General features: G+C 36.3%; 1 protein-coding gene and 1 long non-coding RNA gene across 3 annotated transcripts; both read right to left on the bottom strand.

Annotated features, from left to right (window-relative positions):
- Positions 1-745: 745 nt before the first annotated feature.
- On the bottom strand, positions 746-6,310 carry LOC122313397 (UDP-galactose/UDP-glucose transporter 3-like). 2 transcript variants are annotated; one of them, XM_043128355.1, is made up of 7 exons: positions 6,069-6,310; positions 5,359-5,456; positions 5,121-5,251; positions 4,091-4,121; positions 3,186-3,289; positions 2,909-3,030; positions 746-1,404 (listed from the first exon to the last, which is right to left on the bottom strand). In XM_043128355.1, the coding sequence occupies exons 1-7, from the start codon at positions 6,170-6,172 to the stop codon at positions 996-998; spliced, it is 999 nt and encodes a 332-aa protein (XP_042984289.1). In that variant the 5' UTR covers positions 6,173-6,310; the 3' UTR covers positions 746-995. The 2 variants fall into 2 exon arrangements, with proteins under 2 accessions (XP_042984289.1, XP_042984290.1); XM_043128356.1 differs by having other exon boundaries at positions 3,186-3,268.
- A 1,399-nt stretch (positions 6,311-7,709) lies between these two features.
- LOC122314004 lies at positions 7,710-14,765 on the bottom strand. Its single transcript, XR_006243573.1, has 2 exons — positions 14,238-14,765; positions 7,710-12,065 (listed from the first exon to the last, which is right to left on the bottom strand). It is a non-coding gene; the product is annotated as an uncharacterized LOC122314004 (long non-coding RNA).
- Between the last annotated feature and the right edge of the window lie 4,102 nt (positions 14,766-18,867).

Below are 18,867 nucleotides of genomic sequence, written 5' to 3'. Positions count from 1 at the left end.
TAAAACCCACCGATTGAATTTTTTTATTTTTATTTTTTTGCTTAATTGTTAAATAAGTGATTTTTTAATGAATTTATGATTTCTTTTGTTTTTAAAAATGTTTAAGGAGTTTAAAAAAATATTTGAAAAAAATTGGCTGTTGGGTGGCTGCCCTCGGTCGGGGTAGCACCACCCATTTATTAAAATCTCCAAATGTATTAAAATTTATTGCCACTTCACCCTCATCATCTTCTTCAATGCTTATTCAAGTTTCGTTTAGTTGCAACTCTTTGAACACTAGCTCGAGGACATCTTTACAAAGTCACATCCTCAAGGTAGTTTCACGAATTGTTACCAAACTCAAGTTGGTCTGTCGTGTTCCACTTCGAGTTTTAGAGGATATGTCCCCACATTGCTTGGTGTTACATGCTGCTATGCGTTTTACCGTGTCCCACTTGCTTGGTTGTGTGTAGATAGGGTATTGGTTTCTATATAAATAAGCCCCTCCTCTTTATATGGTTTGTTTGCTTCAATATACAATTACAACCTTATTCTTTACAAAATGGAGTGAAAACAATGTTTCAAACTGAAGAAAAGTTTATTAACATTTTAGAAGTTTATTAACATAGTCAATATATATATATATATATATATATTGCGCATAAGGAGACAATAGTTCCATACTCAAAATTCATCCCATCACCCACGCTATAAGAAATTGCCACTCTCTCTCCTTTTGTTTTTTGTGCATGATAATTCGCAAATATAGATTACAAGATACAGAAACTATTAACAATAAGCTTGAGCAAGGGTTGTGGCAAAATATAGTGCTACTACATAAAAATCTACAGTTACATTCAACTGATTCCTTTTAGGTATCATCTAAACTTGAAGCCATCGCAACTTTATGGCTACTAATTTTTTTTTTTTCGCCTTATGGCTACCCATAAATGATATAACAAAGAGGGATATGATGGGGAAAAATGATGAAGGGTGAGGGTTATGGTTGAAAAACGTTACATGGGCTTTCTCTTCTTCTGAAATCTCTGCAACTTCTTCCACTTGAGGTAGATCTGGTATGACAACCCGGAGAAGACCATGGCAACGCACCCCCATTGTTTTGTTGACAAGGGATTGCCACTCAGGAGTGATGAAACCACGATGCTGACAAACTTGCGGGTGGTGGTGATTGTGGTATTAGCAAGGGAGCCGAATCGACTTATGGTTAGAAAGATGAAATTCTGGCCCACTGCCCCACAAAGGCAATAGAGAAATATATCCCATGCTGCCTCTGGATGCTGCTTGCAAAACTGGATTGCCTCAAATCCACTAGCCTGTGGCCAGCCGAACATGTAGACCATGTTGTAAATGGTACCCCATAAGTTCATCCCTAGCATAATATCCCAGGCACTTGTTTTTGGATACCTAATCCAGAGAAACCAATAACATTGAGAAAAATCTATATATACCATTCGAGATGGGTTGGTAAGCACAAGACAGCCTCTAGGGATAGAATTCACCATTCTAAAATAATCAATTTGCATGGTACTCTGCCCAGAAAAAAATGCACCGCACTCCATGGTGGAAATAAAAGGGGAGAAAGTATACTTTGCACCTTCAATCTATCAGCAGTTTAGCAGTTTGCACCAAAACTAAAACGTACCATCAAACTACCAAAAGATGACATATCGCCCCAGATCATTAAAGTTCCAATTTTTGGTAGTTTGAGGGTGCAATGTGTTAGTTTTTGTAGTTTGGGCCCTTTGGGTTGCAAAGTGCTTAATACCCATGGTACCTTGAGGGTGCGAAGTGTTTTCATCACTAAAAAGGGAGGAGGAGCAGACTTCAGAAATTCTAATTCCAGATCTAATGTGTAAATAATAGAAATAGGGTGACATCAACCATTTTTAAAGGTGAAATGGTGCAGACTTCAGAAATTCTAATTCCAGATCCGATGGAAAAAGGTGAAATACACATGGGGGGATTTTGTAAAGAAAAAATTGTTAAGCATTTTTAATAATTACATTAATTGGCATTGTTTATGTCCATACAACCTACAAAGTCATCAAAATTTTTTTTTGATAGGTAATAAAGCTTTATTAATAAAAGATGGGCATAGCCCAGGTACACAGGAGGTATACATGAACATACACCTAATTAAGTACTAGAAACAGAAATAAGAAAATCATGGAAGCTTAGGCCATTAAAATCTAGAGCAATAGCCCATAGAAATAAGGTCTTCCAGAAGAAACTCCTAAACTCTTCCGGGGATCGTTCATGATCCTCGAAAATTCTCTCATTCCTCTCTCTCCAAATACAAAGTCATCAAAATTAAGACCCAAATGAACTCCATCTTGCCTTCTTTACCATGCCAAATTATCAGACCCATGTTCAACAAGTGACTTTAGGTCAAGAGGGACACAATCCATCATATTGGTAAAAAGATAATCTCAGAATCAATAGTCTGGAACCACAATATTTACATAAATGTCTCTACAGATTGGTGAAATTTATTGCAATCTTGCTTAGTAATTATTGCAAAATCAATTCAATATGTTGGAAGAATAGATTTACTGCATCATGCATTTTTTTTCTTGCACGTAGAAGATAAACAAAGAAAGTATAGACCTTTATGCATTTTCCTGACATTTCTAGGGATAAATGGGGGAATGACAGTCTTTTCAAAAATTAACATGTTCTTCTGCAGTAGAGAGGTACAGAGATTTAAACAATATTAAAAACAAATTGCCTTTTAAGTACAGAACAAACTTCAATGAGATGCATTCTTCTTTTTTGCTTTTTGACTTGCAAACCAGAGCATGGAAGCCAAAAAAAAAAAAAAAAAATCAATAGTTTCTCAACATCATACAAAATCAATTTGTTTTAAATGTGAATCAAATAAAAATTTTTAAAAAAATTGTTGACTTACCTGGCGGATATTGAATCCTGAGTAGCATTTGTAAATCCATCAAATGCAAGGTTCAGAAAACATAGCCCATATCCAAGAGGTGCATTTGGATGAGCCAGCTTGCTGATAGTTTTCGAGCTAGTCTGCAATCAACCGTATTACAGAGGAGACAAACATATAAAAGTCAGAAATGGAAATTGCAAGAACCAAGTACTTTCTCTCCTCCAAGCATATCTTAAAAAACATGCACGCATAGGTTAAAAAGAAAAAAAGAAGTTAACATCGGTATAATCATCACCTTTAATAGTGCGAATATAGATACCCCTCCCGCAACAAGGAGAGTACAAAGATACTCTGGAAAAGTGTATCTTATCCCATAAACTAAAGTACCCATCAGCATAACCGCATAAAAGTGAGATAAATCATTAGTTAGTCATAAAAGCATCAATTCCATGAAAATATTAACCTAGCTGTATAAATAATCCAACCTCAATTGGAAAAAAACATAAACAGAGCAAGGATAGAGTCCTACACTAAGTCACAAATAAACAGGAAAGGATACACTGACTTTTATTTTTATCACTAAGGAAAGGTTACACTGACTAACTTTTTTGGTTACACTGACTTTTATTTTTATGACTAAGGAAAGGTTACACTAACTAACTTTTTCATACAACATAATGGAAGGCATGCCTTAGAATAGAGTCATTCAGTTTTAATAAACTATGCAAAAGAACATGCATAATTAGACTGCTTTCCTCACCATTTTATTTGATACGGAAAAGAAAGAGCAAAATAAAAAAATTACAAACCAGGGTCACTGATTTTATTAAGGGGACCATCTCTTTCTAAATAAGGCGTAAAATTACATAGTATAAAGAACTATAGTACAAAATGGTTTCCAAGGCCTCAAAACTGCAACAGCATAATAAAATACCATCATTTTCAGAAAGTCTACATATAAAGCAAATTCTATTTTCAGATCTCAGCTCCAGGATCCTCCACGCCTTTCACACAAGAGATGGCATCAAACAAGAGAGGAATGAACAACAAGAAGATAACAATCATTTTTTTTACGTGTTACAAGAGGAACATATAAGATACTGTATCGTCTGTGAAAGTATGCTTTTAAACTAAGATACCAGCACGCCTAACAGACAGCACACTTATTTCAGTTAAGTCTGTCATTTCTAAGTATCTCACCTGGAATCATTTTTGAGGATTTTGCAAGGACCTGCAATTAACAAAAGCAACATCAAACACCAATAATCAAGAAATGAGTTCTTTAAGATCCCAATGATCAGTTAATACGGCCACCGATAAGTAATCTGAAAGAAGAAATAGCCTTTCATTCAATTAGCACTGGACACAAAAAAGGAGAAAAAGAAGCTTATAGACAGCTGTGGAGACATAAAATCTTATTTCAGAGCCCAGATTAGTCGAGCTTTGAGCTCTGAAAATTGATCATTTTGATGGTTCCAAAGATAGCTCAGGCCTACCCATCATTATAGCAGGATTCAGAATTGAGGGTACCAAATAGACTCCAATTGCTATATACAACATTTTTAAAATGTGTTTGACTTTATGTAGTATTTTTTAATATTTTAAATAAATTTAAAATTTTATTGTATTTTTTAAAAAAAATTTGCTGACGTGTCACATAGGGGACACGTTTCGGCTTTTGATTCACCAACCCATGTTAGTTAAGGATAAACTACTAAGCTCCCTCTACAAGTGCTAAGTTGCGACTGACAACATGCTTTCTCCAGCACAGCTCCCACAAGTGCTAGACTGCATCTAACTCTATTCGTTTCTTCACTGTCACAAGGCTCTTATTAACTTCGCTTGCCTATTCCAATAATTTCTACTTATGAAAAAGAATTTAAATTCCTCCTTTGAATAGAGTTGTGCAGAACTTCCTTTTTGTTATGCATACGTATATATATGTCTAAAGTTTGGGGGAGAAAAAGGGGGGAGGGGGCAGGTTGTCTTTTAAGCTGCTGCATTTCAGAATTTATGGGAGGTAGGGAAAATTTTTGGGGGAGCAACAGGGCCACACTCAGTCCCCTTGGCTTTGACACTGCTGATGGATTCATTCAGAGAATCCAACTGGAAAAATCTCTCAAAAAAAGCTCAGAGTGAATCATAGAGACCACTGCTCCCTGTATTATACCAACACCTCCACCCTCCCAAAATGAGGGAACTATCGACTTATGTGGAACTTGAGACATGCCTGGGCAGGATAGCTGATATACTTTAATGCTTCGATTCCCATAGCCGGACCAATTGTATTTGTAATGCCAGCACTCCAGTATGTCCACCAAGGAGCACCGCCATTACTACCACTGGACCAAAGCTTTATCACTGTTTAACGCACAGAATAATAACAGAATTATATCCTCAATCTATGCGCTTGCTAAAAGTAAAATTTTCTTGAAGGAAATTCAGAAAAATGAAGGCAAGGAACTCACTTATATATGACCAGATTAAACATACTACATTCTGCGCCAAGTTAAGGAACGAAAGGTGTTCGAACCTCTTCCCATCTGCACCAAATCGCTTGGTCGACCTAGAAAGTGAGAAAAATCAGAACCAAAAGAGAAAAAAAAAAAAAAAAAATCATTTTTTTTGTTCAAAAAAAGAATGTGATCATTTCACGCATTTTATTAGATTAATGGGAAACTTCGAACATGATAATCTCAATTAAAAAGTTTAGAGAACCAAAATTGAACTTTTTGAAAGTTGGCATCGATAGGCTTTGGCAAAGGTCATATGGTGTAAAAGCATAAAACGTTGTTCAAATCACGCAAATCACTGACAATAGAAACTCATAGTTTCGTCCAAACTGCACAATTGGTGCCAATACAATCCCAGCATCGCCACTCATGAGCATAAATTTAAACATTCAAACTGTCGTTGCAATTTCGTATAGAGAATGCAGTAAACTAGAATCCAAGCATTGCTAATCTCAACTAAGACCACACAAAATTCAATCGAGAAGCCTTTGTTCATTTAACTCAAAAAGCAAAACGATTACTACCCCTAAAATCAGGAAAACACCGCGTGATCCGAAAATAAAAGCTCCCATCCGGTTTTCTATAAGAGATCGAGTCAATAATATATAATGAAAGCAAATTTTTTTCTTTAAAAAAAAAATGAAGGAGAAAAGAAAAAAACTCACAGAGTTTCCTGGAGAAAACCTTGATAAATATAGGCAGACCAAATACCGGCGACGCAAAAGGCTAACACTAATACACGGCGGAGTCCAACACCGGGAACTTCCATTTAGTGTCGCCGGAGACGACTCAGATCCGGAGCTTTTACGTTGTAATATGAAATCAGAAGCAGAGTGTTAAAAAATAAAAAAAAGGGAAAAGGGAAACGGTGCCAAAGGTCAAAACAATCTGAGAATCTAGGAGACGTTGTGATTCATATATCGGGAGGGAGGAGGAGTAGGGAGGGAGCGCGAACCTACGTAGAATATCCACGTGGAGGTTTCTAATTGGGTTGATGACTCAACCTGGCATCTCTAATTGGCTGCAACACGCGGAGCTCTCTTTCTTTATGGAGCCATCTGCAAGCAATCTGAATCTCATACTCGGCTTGCGGCCCAAATGAACCAGCACAAAGCAAAAATGCAAGGCCCAAGGGAGTAATTGATGCGTGGATTTATTATTTATTTTCATTTTGTTACAAATAGCCAATAGGTGATAAATTTTTAAAACAATTTTATAAAAATAAATTTATAAATAAATGAGATATATTATAATTATTTTAAAATATTTTTTTAATAATATAATGAATCATATCAGTTTATAAGTTTATTTTTATTAAATTTATTTGTAGATCAAACATTTATCTTGTGGATATGTTACAATATTAAAAAATAATGTTTAAATAAAAATTTTAATGCCATAACATTTTATTACGAAACAAAGAGATTATATAATTTATAATAACTAATAATTTTTCAGTATGGGAAAGCATATATACAATTCATTAATATAAATTTAGTTTACATAGTTATGGATTAGATTTTTTCAAATTAGCTATCTAAATATTATATGTAATTAGAAGAGATATACGCCAACATCATGTGAACTCTCATGGTATTAAATTAATGTTGAAGAAAATAGTATAATAGAAATATCATATATTTTATCTATTTCTTTTTTATAAAGAAAAAAAGAGTATTGCTACGTCTATAAAAAAAATTATATAAAAGTAACCTCATAAATTGATGTGATTTCATCTGATCCAGTAGACCTACTTTACAATAAATTTTTTTTTATAATCTAATGAACTACATTAAACCACATCTCTTTGTAGAATTATTTTTACATAATCCCTTTATAGCTAGAGTACTTCTCAAAAAGAAAATTAAACAAATAATTATAAAGAATCTTAAATCCTAGATTTTGGAACCCTTAAATTAGGGGTGTTCAACCGGGTACTGGACCCGGTTCGAAATCCGGGTGGCAAATTCGGATCCGGTTCCGCCTAGGGTATACCCGATTATGACTCCGGGCAGAAACCCGGCTTAATCCAGGTTTTAATAACCCAAAAATTCGGGTATTGGGTTGTACCCGATTTATTTATTTATTTATTTATTTTTATTTTTAAGTCTGTTTTAGAAGTAGATTTTTTAAATAAAAACCTATATTTATATGAAAATGCTGAAAAGCATAATTCTCTTATATTTATTTGAAAAATTAAAAAAAGTGTTGAAAATCATACTTTTAAAGACTATTATATAAAAGGTTTTTCTAATTCATTAAAAGCATAATACTAACATTTCCAAAATAATAAAATTATATAAAAATAAAAAACTAAAATACATGCAACCCATTACATATTATATTATTTTGTTATTTACACATTATATTACAATACAAAATTACAAGATTTGAATTACAAAATAAACAACACCCTTTACTTTATCACAACAATAACCAATCAGTTTTGCCAAGTTGGGATGATATCATAAATAACACCCTTTACTTCATTACACTTGTTCAGTACTACTACTTGAGGGCTAGCCTCCTTTCATTCTTCAATCAGCTTGTCCCCTGCAACCAGCTTCTTGTGGTTCTAGAATGTGCTCCACCCCCAGTCGTCAATAGAGCATAATGGCATAAAGGAGTTCAGATAACAAAAATCCAATTATTTCAGATAACATTTAAGTAAGTAAATAGGGAGATAGAAGAGCCATTGGTTTTGATAAAATCCACTTGGCATATCCAAATACACAACACACTGTTTTGAATTCAAGTTCCCATAAAACATTGACATTTGTGCATATCCAAAAATCATCTTAAACCCAACAAAACCACATCTTCAAATCAGTTATTTCGTGTGTTGATTTCATCTAAGGCTACATCTTATATTATGCATATTTTGAGAAAACAGAGTAGCACTGAGTATCAAGCATAAAGCATTAAGCAAAGCATTGTCATCAAAATAGACTCAAATCAATAGAGAGAACAAAGGAAATAAAAGATAAAGAACCAAATATCATAACTCACAAGGAACAGGGAAACATAAGGATCTGTTTATAACATCAAGCATCTGTTTATATCATAACTCACAAGGAATAATTTTCAATAAAATTTAAATAATAAACCAAATAGCATCAGATCTAAAGCTTTAGGGAAGAAAAACGCTACCACCGAAAACCCTCAAATGCTTAAAAAAAACATACACACACACAAGCCATGTTTAAAAAAACCCAACTATAATATGAAAAGAACATAAACATAGATCCAACTAGAAATTAAAAAAAGAACACATATTTGTGATGAACAAAATCTTACCCAAAAGCCATGTCTTACTTAAAGAAGAGGAAAGCTGAGTTGTGAGAGGCTAGGGTTTTGATGCAATAGAGAGATAGATAGAGAGAGCTAAATAGATCGGTGCCTCAATCGGCTATCTCTGGAGACAAATAAACCCATATGCCATATGCACTTGCATATATCTAGAAAAATCGACAACAACAAATAACAAAGGTAACAAGTATCTTTAGATCAAATAACAAGCATAAAATCTCTTTGACCCAAGAAACTGAGAAGACGATGAAGCGACGGAGTAAAACAGAACCAAATTACAGAGAACAAACTTTTGTGCCCACTAGCTAGGGTTTTATGTGTGATAGAGAGAGAGAGAGAGAGAGAGAGAGAGAGAGAGAGAGAGAGAGAGAGAGAGGGAGAGGGAGAGAAGACCTTCGAGCCCAAGATATAGGATGAAGAAAAGGGAGTGAGTTTCTGGAGAGAGAGAGAGAGAGAGAGAGAGAGAGTAGATCTATAGATGAGTGATTTGGGGGAGGGGGGCGCAAGAGATAGACATAGAGGGTTTGAAGAATGGGGTGAGTCACTACAACATAACACACATTTTGTGTCGGTGAAAATTGCAGCAATAGCTCAAAATCAGCTCACAAAAAAGCTTTCTCGTTCCATGCTGTTCGCTGCTACGTGGTCGATAGAAGTTGGTCTCAAAAAGTTTTACACGGCTTAGCAGGAAATCTATTTGCGAATTGGGCGCCGCAATTTACATGTTTAATCTGCCGCAAAAAATGTTGAATGGTGCAAATCATTAATTTTTTAGCCTATTTTTAGAGTCACAAATACTACCACAGCGCCGCAATATATAGTTGTTGTGACAGTGTATTTAATGTCGCAAAAACATTATCATTGCTACTGAAAAGTTAATTGATAAAGTTTTATATTTATGGCGAAAAGTATGAGACACAAATAGTTCATGTCCTACCATCGATTATTTTAGCAGTGAAAAATATTGGTAGCGAAAATCTATTAGCGTCTATTGCTTGGTGTCTAAATGAAATGGAAATTGCCATTAATGGGCCCAAACGTCACGCAGCAAATATTAGTAGGTTCGCCACAAATTGGATCATGAAATATATTTCTAGTATACATCACAAAAGCATTAATTATGCGCAGCAAAAGTTGTAGTTCTTGTAGCGAACAAATAGTGACACGAATAAAGATCCCCATAGTGAAATATATTTGCGGTGATTTTATTTCCCCGTAACTGTCCCATTTATACACAAATGGACTTCTATGTTTGTCGCAATAGAAGTATATTTAATACAAATACTCCAACTAATTACCGATGCAATTAGTTGCCTCACAAATATTAATCCCATTGGAATCATTGTTTAAAATAGGAGACCAACATATATATGTGCTATCATAGATTTTTGGCCTGGGTCTAGTTGGTTACCAAAAATGCAAACTTTAATATTGTTGTATGAAAATATTTATAAGCTATAAATTCTATTAGTTTGGCCAGATCTCAATATTATTATAACCCTGACTAGCAATAGAATAATGCAGCAGTTGACATAATTCAAGGATTCAAACAATTTCAATTTCAACTGAAAAGATACTACTATACTATCATTTGGAGGCCAACGGGTATTACATGCACAGAAATTACCACCCAGTTTGAGAAGTACTATATTTCCTAATCTAGGTGACAAATGTGCCAATCACTCTATACATATATTAGTACCAAAACAAGATCAAGTTAAATAATACACCACTATGCCGAAACATGTTCAATGATCATTTGTAAATTTAATACAAGGCAACATTAATATGTGCTGGTTACACAATGTCATGTGGCAGACAAAATTTGAGTCCTCTCTATCTTAGTAGCATGGTGAGAATTTCCGAACAGAACCTATAGATCCCATCTCTTTGGTAATGACCCATAAGCTTGGCAGTGTAATATACCTTTTCCTGGCTCCATTTTTTCTAAGAATGGAATCAACCAAGTAATAATAACACGAGATATGAAAGACCACTAATCCAACATAAATGAAGTTGTTTAAAAAATCAAATATACCATCAACAACAGCTTGTAGCAGCTCTCAGCTTGTTAACATAAACTACCAATGGCTCATTTAACCCCATGTATATGTTAAAACAAATAAAGGGATTTTTATACTACCTATGTGGACATAGCCTTGGAACCTAAGAACCATCTTTTTGTTTGTTCATTCTACTATATACATGTCAGATATTAAATTTTTTAACTAAATCCCAGAGGTCCCATTGCAACCAACTGGTGACAGAACTTATTTGGCAAAAAATGTTATCACATGATCAACATCTAAGCTAGTTCAATTCTAGAAAATTCATACTACATTTTCCAAACTATTTACACACCAAGTTGCATCAACACTCAGGCTTCATCTTAAAGAAGCAGTACTACAATTTAGGCCCATAAATTAGTAGTAACACCTCAAGTTTAATCAAGCTAAAAGGCCACTATATTAAGTAAAATATATTCATACCTACCCTAAAATTATATCCATCAATAATATTTACAGGAGTTGTTTTCAGACCATATAAAATTCATGGCATAGAATGAAGTAGCCCAAAGTATCAACCTAAATTGCAAAGATATTCTACCATATGTCACTATGGAGTTTGCAGAAGTAGGTACCTGTTTAGGGCACTGTCGCCCCCACAACAAAAATTCTGGAAATATTGACACTTGTAGTACATGCAAAATGCCACAAGCTGTCCCTCTTGCAGTGCTCCATGGCTACAACATCATTTCATACAACCCATTGCCCATCCTTTGTATCTTGCAAGATCTGGATCTTGCTAAGCATGTGTTAATAATGCATGCATCAGTCCCTTTAGTCTATCATGTACCCAACCATGTGTCTAGAGAAGCACTCACAAAATTACCACAGACAACCACCCACTAGTAGTCATCCCGTTGCCTCTCAAAAAACCAAAAAATCCCAATAAGTGTTGTGTACCAAAGTTAGACAGCTCCCGGTGTCTCCCTCGAAAACTCTCCCTGGGGTAGCTGCTGTGACATTGAGTATGTCATAAATTTATCAAACTCCACTTGCTTGACAAATATTTGCTGAACATTGGCCTTTAGTGCCTCAAATTGGGCCTTGTAAAACAATGCATCCTCTAACAAGACACCTCCATTCTCAAGAGCACTCACTGTTCCTGATGTTACAGGCATCACCTTCTCGCCCAAACCCCTTTCATAGCCTGATCTTTTCCCTAGAACGTCCCTGAACACTGTTGTTTCCGAGGGCATGAGCTCGAGCCATTGTGAGAAACTGCTTGACCCCTTTGCCATATTCCCTTGACCAAAATCTATCGGTGAGGTGCATTCAACTTTTGTCCATCTAAAAAATTAAATATTTAAACACTGTGTTTATTATCATAGACATCCAATCTATCAAACATGGAGTGGAGTTAGTAAAAACCAAAACTTATTATCTAGCAACTTCATGTGAAAACCTCCCACATTAAAAATATTAGAGCACATTATATACGGCAAGAATAGAGTGTGAAATATTATGCGAAGCTAAAAACAGGGGATAAAGTTTGGCTATAAAAATGAAACGATCATTCTTGCAGCTGAAAAAAGGGAACTGAAGTTGGAAATATTGAGAAGCCTAAAAAATGTCAACAGCAAAGCATGAAGCATTAACAAGTGCCAAGTTTATCTTAAATTGGTCCAAAATGCCAAAATGCATTGGAAAAGCATAAAGATCCAGTTTGGTCATGATTACTCGCAATGTTTTCTCAAAAATAGGTAGGGGATACAATGCATTTTGCTGGTAAAGTGAACTAGTTTAGATTTATAATTGTTCCTAATGATGCCTTTATATGTATGTATGTGTTCTTTGTGTGGCAATGAGTGAATTTGTTTAAAGGGCACAAGCTGTGAATATGAACCACACTGAAAATACAGTGCTTCAACGAGGGAATTTCTGCAGGTAAACATTCAGATTAGTACCTAAGTTGATGTAATGGCATGTTTGGGGCTTATATTTTCAGTGTTCAATGAAAAACAAATTTGAGGTGGCAAATTGGATCTAGTACTATAGCCAACATCAAATTGGTCTAAGAAAGTAGAATCTGCCATTCTACTTGTAGCAAGAGAGCTCGCTGTTCTTCATATGTAAAATTCAAAATTTTAAATACGTTATAATGCAGTAAGCTACATGTGAATATATTTGGTTATATTAAACTCTCAAGCATACCAATAAAGTATGACCATTTGAAATGCTTGTTCATACTCAAAGACCAAAATATTAACTGGGTAATAACAAACTGATGGAGCCATGAACTATATATAAGCTAAAAAGAAAAACTGAAAGTGTCAAATCATGTTATGGAAATTGTTTTATTCATCTAATCCAAAGCTACCAAGCTAGATCAAATACATCAATATAATGGAAACATCAGTACCCATGCATGCCAAAAGTTTATGTGGTAGCTTACCTGCTTTAAAATAGTTCAACCCATTTATTTGAGTTTCTTTTTGGACCTTTTAGAGTCGAATATCCCTCCTTATAAACTACACTGTCTTAAGCATGTCCATTTTAACAAAATATAAACTAATTAATTATTGAAAATTTGAGAATTAATTGATCAGAATTTGCTTACAAATAAGAATATTCAATATATATACTTCAAATTAGATATACTTCAAATGCAAGGCAATAATGGACATGGTGGCCTTCTTAATGGTGAAGCTAGCTCTGAATGATCTCTTGGAAGTGGTGGTAATCAATTATTTAACAATTAAGACAACATCTTAATTTCGAAAGCTTAAGTTAGTTCTCTAATAACCAAATGGATTTAGGTACATACTATTTAATGAAGGATGCATGCACGATTTTCTTATCATAATTAAAGATTAGTTAGGCCACGATCAGACTATTATTTTAGACTTCGTGGGAAAAGTATGAGGTCCTCTACAGTTTTATGATCTTGAGGGTTAAAAGAAATAGCCAAACTAGTATCCAATAATTTTAGAAATAGTTGTGGATCAATATATTAGGGAGCATATTTACAACATTCCAATAAAAATTAGAAAATGCTTTGGGTACAATTCGATCTAACACACTAATACCAAAGCCAACACTACCCTCTAAATTCCCATATGCCAAAGAAGTACTCAAGCTCACTGTTGTTCAGCGTAAAATTCAAAAGCCCATTTCATCTAATGCCCAAAGCCCTAGTCTGTGAATAATTCTGGTTTAAATCAACAATGTGGTACTAATTTTGCATATCATTAATGAAATTCTACAGAATTTGAACGACCAAAATAAATATCAATTAACAACATAATTCATTGATCCATTCAATATATCAGGTTCATGATCACTAAACTTAGAACCAAACACACGTAGAAGCCAATTATACTCCAGAACCCATCCCAAATAAATTTTTAATTTCAAAACTGAACAAAACACATGCAGTTAAATATTATACTCTAGAAACAAGTTTGGATGAGAGAGACCGAGAGAAAGGAAAATCACATCAGATGAGTGGTAGATGATTACTTTCTTCTTGTGACGTGCTGTTGTGGACCAGAGAAAATCTCTATCGGAGTGAAAGTGAGGGACCAATCGACCAGATTTGTGGGTTATGTGCTGCAAATAGAGATAAGCTAGAGATAAAGACAGAGAGACAGAGAGGCCTTAGCACAGACGTGGGGCAATAACGAGGCTTGGGGCACTTAGTGTGATAGAGACAAAGACGTGGGAAGGGGCAACAAGGGGTACTAGGATATCGGGCTGGGGAAGAAGAAAAAGGGGGGAAAATATACGTCCTTAGTTCCTTACCTTTTACGGCGAAAAAAAACTTAAATTTGCATTTTGCGTCACCAAATTAATTCCGTCGGCTCAAAATCGCAGTGAAATAAACACAAACTGCGGTTAAAATAAATCTCAGTCAAAATTGTATGCGGCGACGAAATTCGCTTTGTAAAAGATAAGCTTTAGCGTCATGTCTCTAGGCGCCGTAACTAATTGGACTGGTAAGATAACTTTGCGTCAATACATATAACGCCAGTAATATTTTAGACGCTAAAAGTGGATTGTGTTGTAGTGAGTTTCATTTCCGCGGGGGGGGGGGGGGGGGGGGGGGGGGGGCTAGGGCTTCCAAAGGATAAGCATGCTTTTATTAAATGCGGGTACCGGGTTTAAAACCCGGTACCTGGTTTGTCAAAACCGTATCCAGGCCACATGGGCCCGAGTTTGATTATGCGGGTACCGGCCCGGATTTATTCTGGGCCGGAACTAGTAACTAGAATCCGGACTGGGCCGGGTCATATGAACAGTCCTACCTTAAATACTTCTAAACCTAACCTAGTTAAGGTAACATGGATACATAGAAGTAATAGACTCTCGTTAAGAATCTTACCTAATCTAAAGTATGATAAGGATTTGTTCAATTGTCAGTTGCCACCAAGAGTTCCCCCAAACACTTCAGTGGAGCTTAAGCGTCTGAGAAGATCACGAGGTCAAGGGAACTCCAGGGGACAGCTGACGTACGCTTCCAGCTTACTCTTTCGATCTGCAGGTTTCGACACCGAAAGCCTACCATTTATACTACAGTCTACTGGTTAAAGACGAGAGATACACGTATACCAAATTGAACCTGGTCAGAATTCTTGATAAGATGCACGAGGGAATTAGCTAGGAATTAGAGTACCAAGATGAGTGGCCTAGCTTGAGCTATCCCAGGCTTTATGCTCTACATACATCTCATTCCTTAGCTGACCTATCGGCCTCTTCAATCTTTTTCATGCAAATGATCGAAGGAATCTTATGTAACTAATTAAAAAAAAAAAAAAAAAAAACAAAGGCTTCATGCTGCGTACGTACTTAATTTCTAGTTACTAGTATTATTGCCTTGCAGGCGCGCAGCTATATATTAAAGTCCTAATTTTGTGATCACCACAGGTGCGCGTGCATGGGGTGCGTGGATGGAGTAGATACTGGAATCTATGATCTGGGTGCTCCGTATCTTTGAGATAAAAAGGTGAAAAGGAAAGGATGTAGAAATAGACAGAGGAAAATTAGGTCGGTGGCAGAATAGCATCATGCATGTGGGTTTTCACGGCAAGATATATTCTTAGAGTTCAATTATCTTGTCCACAATTCTGTCCAGGTTCACAGCCACGCAAGTACAGTTCTTATATCTTCTCTCTGCTTCAAGCTTTCAACGTAACATGAAAATCAAACACGAAATTAAGATAAGCAAATAACCATAGATATTCACTGTAAACATATGCATGTTATTGGCTGCTATATAGCCTGCGCGCATATATTGACTTATCAAGAAACCATATAATTAGGAGTAGCTAGCAGCTCATGCATCTTGCGGGTGCCCCGGCCTACTCAAGTGTTTGGGAGAATTAATACTGCAGTCTTTAATTTGATATCGATATAAACTTAATCACATTGCATTACTTAAGAGGCTGGCCATCAGGATTGATATATCCTTTTCATCAACATTGCCTAGCTAGCTAGCTATATACAGGATTGGTAATTTGTAGCTAGCTAGGTAGCACAGTTTTGAGTTTATGTTGCAGTAATTTCTCGCATGAGGCAATAAGTTTTGCTTTTCTGTTTTTAGTAGGGAAAAAAATATTGCTTTTAGTGGGATTCCATATATATGTACATTCTTCCAGGGGTTTATTTATCAGAATATCCTCCATCGATATATCCCTGATCATGAGTCTGGCTTGTTTTCTAAGTGCGTGTCTGATCATTAATAAATAGTAGAGTATCTTCTAGAATCAAGAAAGTAAAGTTGGAAGTATAACTTTGTTTGATATTATCGTGTGTAAAAAGTAAAAATACAAAAAAAAAAAAAAATGTTTATATACATGCGAGGGAATAACTGACTGCCCAAGTAATACAACGGATGAAAAATATTCTTGAATAAACAAATATTGATAGAGAAGAAAATTCTATAAACTCACTCAATCGAGTCTAGTGTCATCTATTGCAATATATACATATAGAATTACATGTGTCTGGTAAAGGAATATATAGCTTTAGGAAACTAGGCTGTACATAGAAAGAGTACAATCAGACAATGGTCTGTTGCGTGAATCATGTGGCCTTGTCTTGTGCACATTCGGTTATAGTATTGGTTTCTTTATTATTGAATAATTAACATGTTGAATAAACCCCCCAAGTGTGAAATGAGTTTGGATTTGCAATCACCCACCCCATGCTCACCAACCGTCCACCAACCCACTCACCTCCAGAGGCGCTTCTGGTTAAGAGGAGTGGGTTTGTGTCCCCCCATTGCTCTCCTATAAAAGGAGAGCTCTGCTAGTGTAATTGATGCAGTGGATGAAGAGAAAAAGAGGGACGTGAGAGAGAGAAATAGAATTTTGTAGAGTGTTTTGTAAATCTCGTACAAATTCTATAAAAGAGACTCTAGTGGACGTAAGCAATTTGCTGAACCACTTTAAAATTGTCTTGTGTGATTTTTGGACAGGCCGGAGGCACAACAATTGGTATCAGAGCTCTGGTTCGAGCTGTCTGAAAATTCAAGTTGTTCAAAATCAATTTTTGACAACTCCAGGGTGTTCCTTGCATCGAGATGAATCCGTTGCCACAAATCACGCGCCCCTAGAAGGTCAGCGCGTGCATCTGCTGTCATTCACGCGCCCCCACGCGCATCGGAGGTTGAAGACGATTGAGATACATGCGCCCACGCGCCCCCACGCGCTCCAGAGGTTGAAGATGTGTGACGGACACTCGCCTCACGCGCCCTACAGAGGTTCAGCGCGTGTAATACACGCGCCTCACTCTCCCTCACGTGCACACAGTGCTGTAGCGCGTGTAATCCACGCGCCCTCTCGCCGCCCACTCGCACTGTGCAGCGCGTGCGTCCCACGCGCCAAACAGATCACAATCGTCCATTTTTTAGATCCATTTTCTGCTTGATCTAAGCCATTCGGAGTCCGATTTCAACAATCAAATAGTGCTTTCCTACTATTTGGATCGTTCCAGACTCATCCGTACAGTTAGAATTTTGAAATTTTGAGTCTAAATTTTTTAAATTAAAATGGAAGGATCTGGAAGAGACAGGAGCTCTGAACACGCCAGTAGCTCAGGACGTCGGTCCATTGTGTCAAATGCCAAGTTTGAAGTTGAAAAATTTGATGGAACAAGTAACTTCAGCATGTGGCAGTGTGAAGTCATGGACGTGTTGATCCAACAAGAGTTGGATATTGCATTGGGAGGAAAGCCAGATGATATGACTGATCAAGGTTGGAAGAAGCTTAATACTCAAGCTTGTAGTACAATCCGATTATGCCTTACCAAAGAACAAAAATATTTTGTCATGAGAGAGACAGATGCTAGGGTACTTTGGCAGAAATTGGAGGATAAGTTCATGAAGAAGAGCATTGAGAGCCTTTTGCACTTGAAGAAGAAGCTCTTCAGATTCCAATTTCGTGAAGGTATTTCAATGTCTGAACATCTGAATAATTATAACCAAATTCTTGCTGATTTGTTAAACTTGGATGTTAAGACCGTAGATGAAGGGTTTGAGGCGAGGAAACTTGTATTTCTTGCAAGGAAATACTGTTGATGGAAGAGCTTCCACAGGCTGTGAAAAGCTAGATGAGACTGATGCCGACACCACCAGTCTTTGGCATATGCGTATGGGACACGCAGGAGAAAAAACTTTGCAAACACTGGTGAAACAATGTTTACTCAAAGGTGCCAAGACAGGTAAACTGTCTTTCTGTGAGCACTGTGTATTGGGGAAGCAGAGGCGGATCAAGTTTGGAACTGCAGTACACAATACACAGGGAATTCTTGACTATGTGCATTCCGATGTTTGGGGACCTACCCAAAATGCATCTTTGGGAGGTAAACATTGGTTTGTAACTTTTGTTGATGATTATTCTTGTCGTGTGTGGGTGTATACGATGAAGAATAAAGATGAAGTGCGGAAAATCTTCCTTGATTGGAAGAAAATGGTTGAGACTCAGACCGACAGGAAGATCAAGCGGCTCAGATCTGATAATGGAGGTGAGTACACTTCAGACTCCTTCATGTAAGTATGCCGGAGAGAGGGAATTGTCAGACACTCCACGGTACGAGGTACACCGCAGCAGAACAGTGTGGCATAATGAATGAATCGTACTTTATTAGAGAA

This window comes from Carya illinoinensis, chromosome 6, assembly GCF_018687715.1.
Source record: "Carya illinoinensis cultivar Pawnee chromosome 6, C.illinoinensisPawnee_v1, whole genome shotgun sequence".
Classification (NCBI taxonomy): domain Eukaryota; kingdom Viridiplantae; phylum Streptophyta; class Magnoliopsida; order Fagales; family Juglandaceae; genus Carya; species Carya illinoinensis.
Note: the sequence above shows the minus strand (reverse complement) of the source record. Positions and strands in the feature narration are given on the sequence as shown.

Bases quoted from the DNA above. Each gene is read 5' to 3' on its own strand.
- LOC122313397 (XM_043128355.1), bottom strand. From the start codon at position 6,172: ATGGAAGTTCCCGGTGTTGGACTCCGCCGTGTATTAGTGTTAGCCTTT. The intron at 5,457-6,068 runs GTGAGTTTTTTT...CTCACTTTCTAG, and splicing joins GGTTTTCTCCAGGAAACTCT to GTCGACCAAGCGATTTGGTG. The intron at 4,122-5,120 runs GCATGTCTCAAG...TGTTAATTGCAG, and splicing joins ATATCAGCTATCCTGCCCAG to GTCCTTGCAAAATCCTCAAA.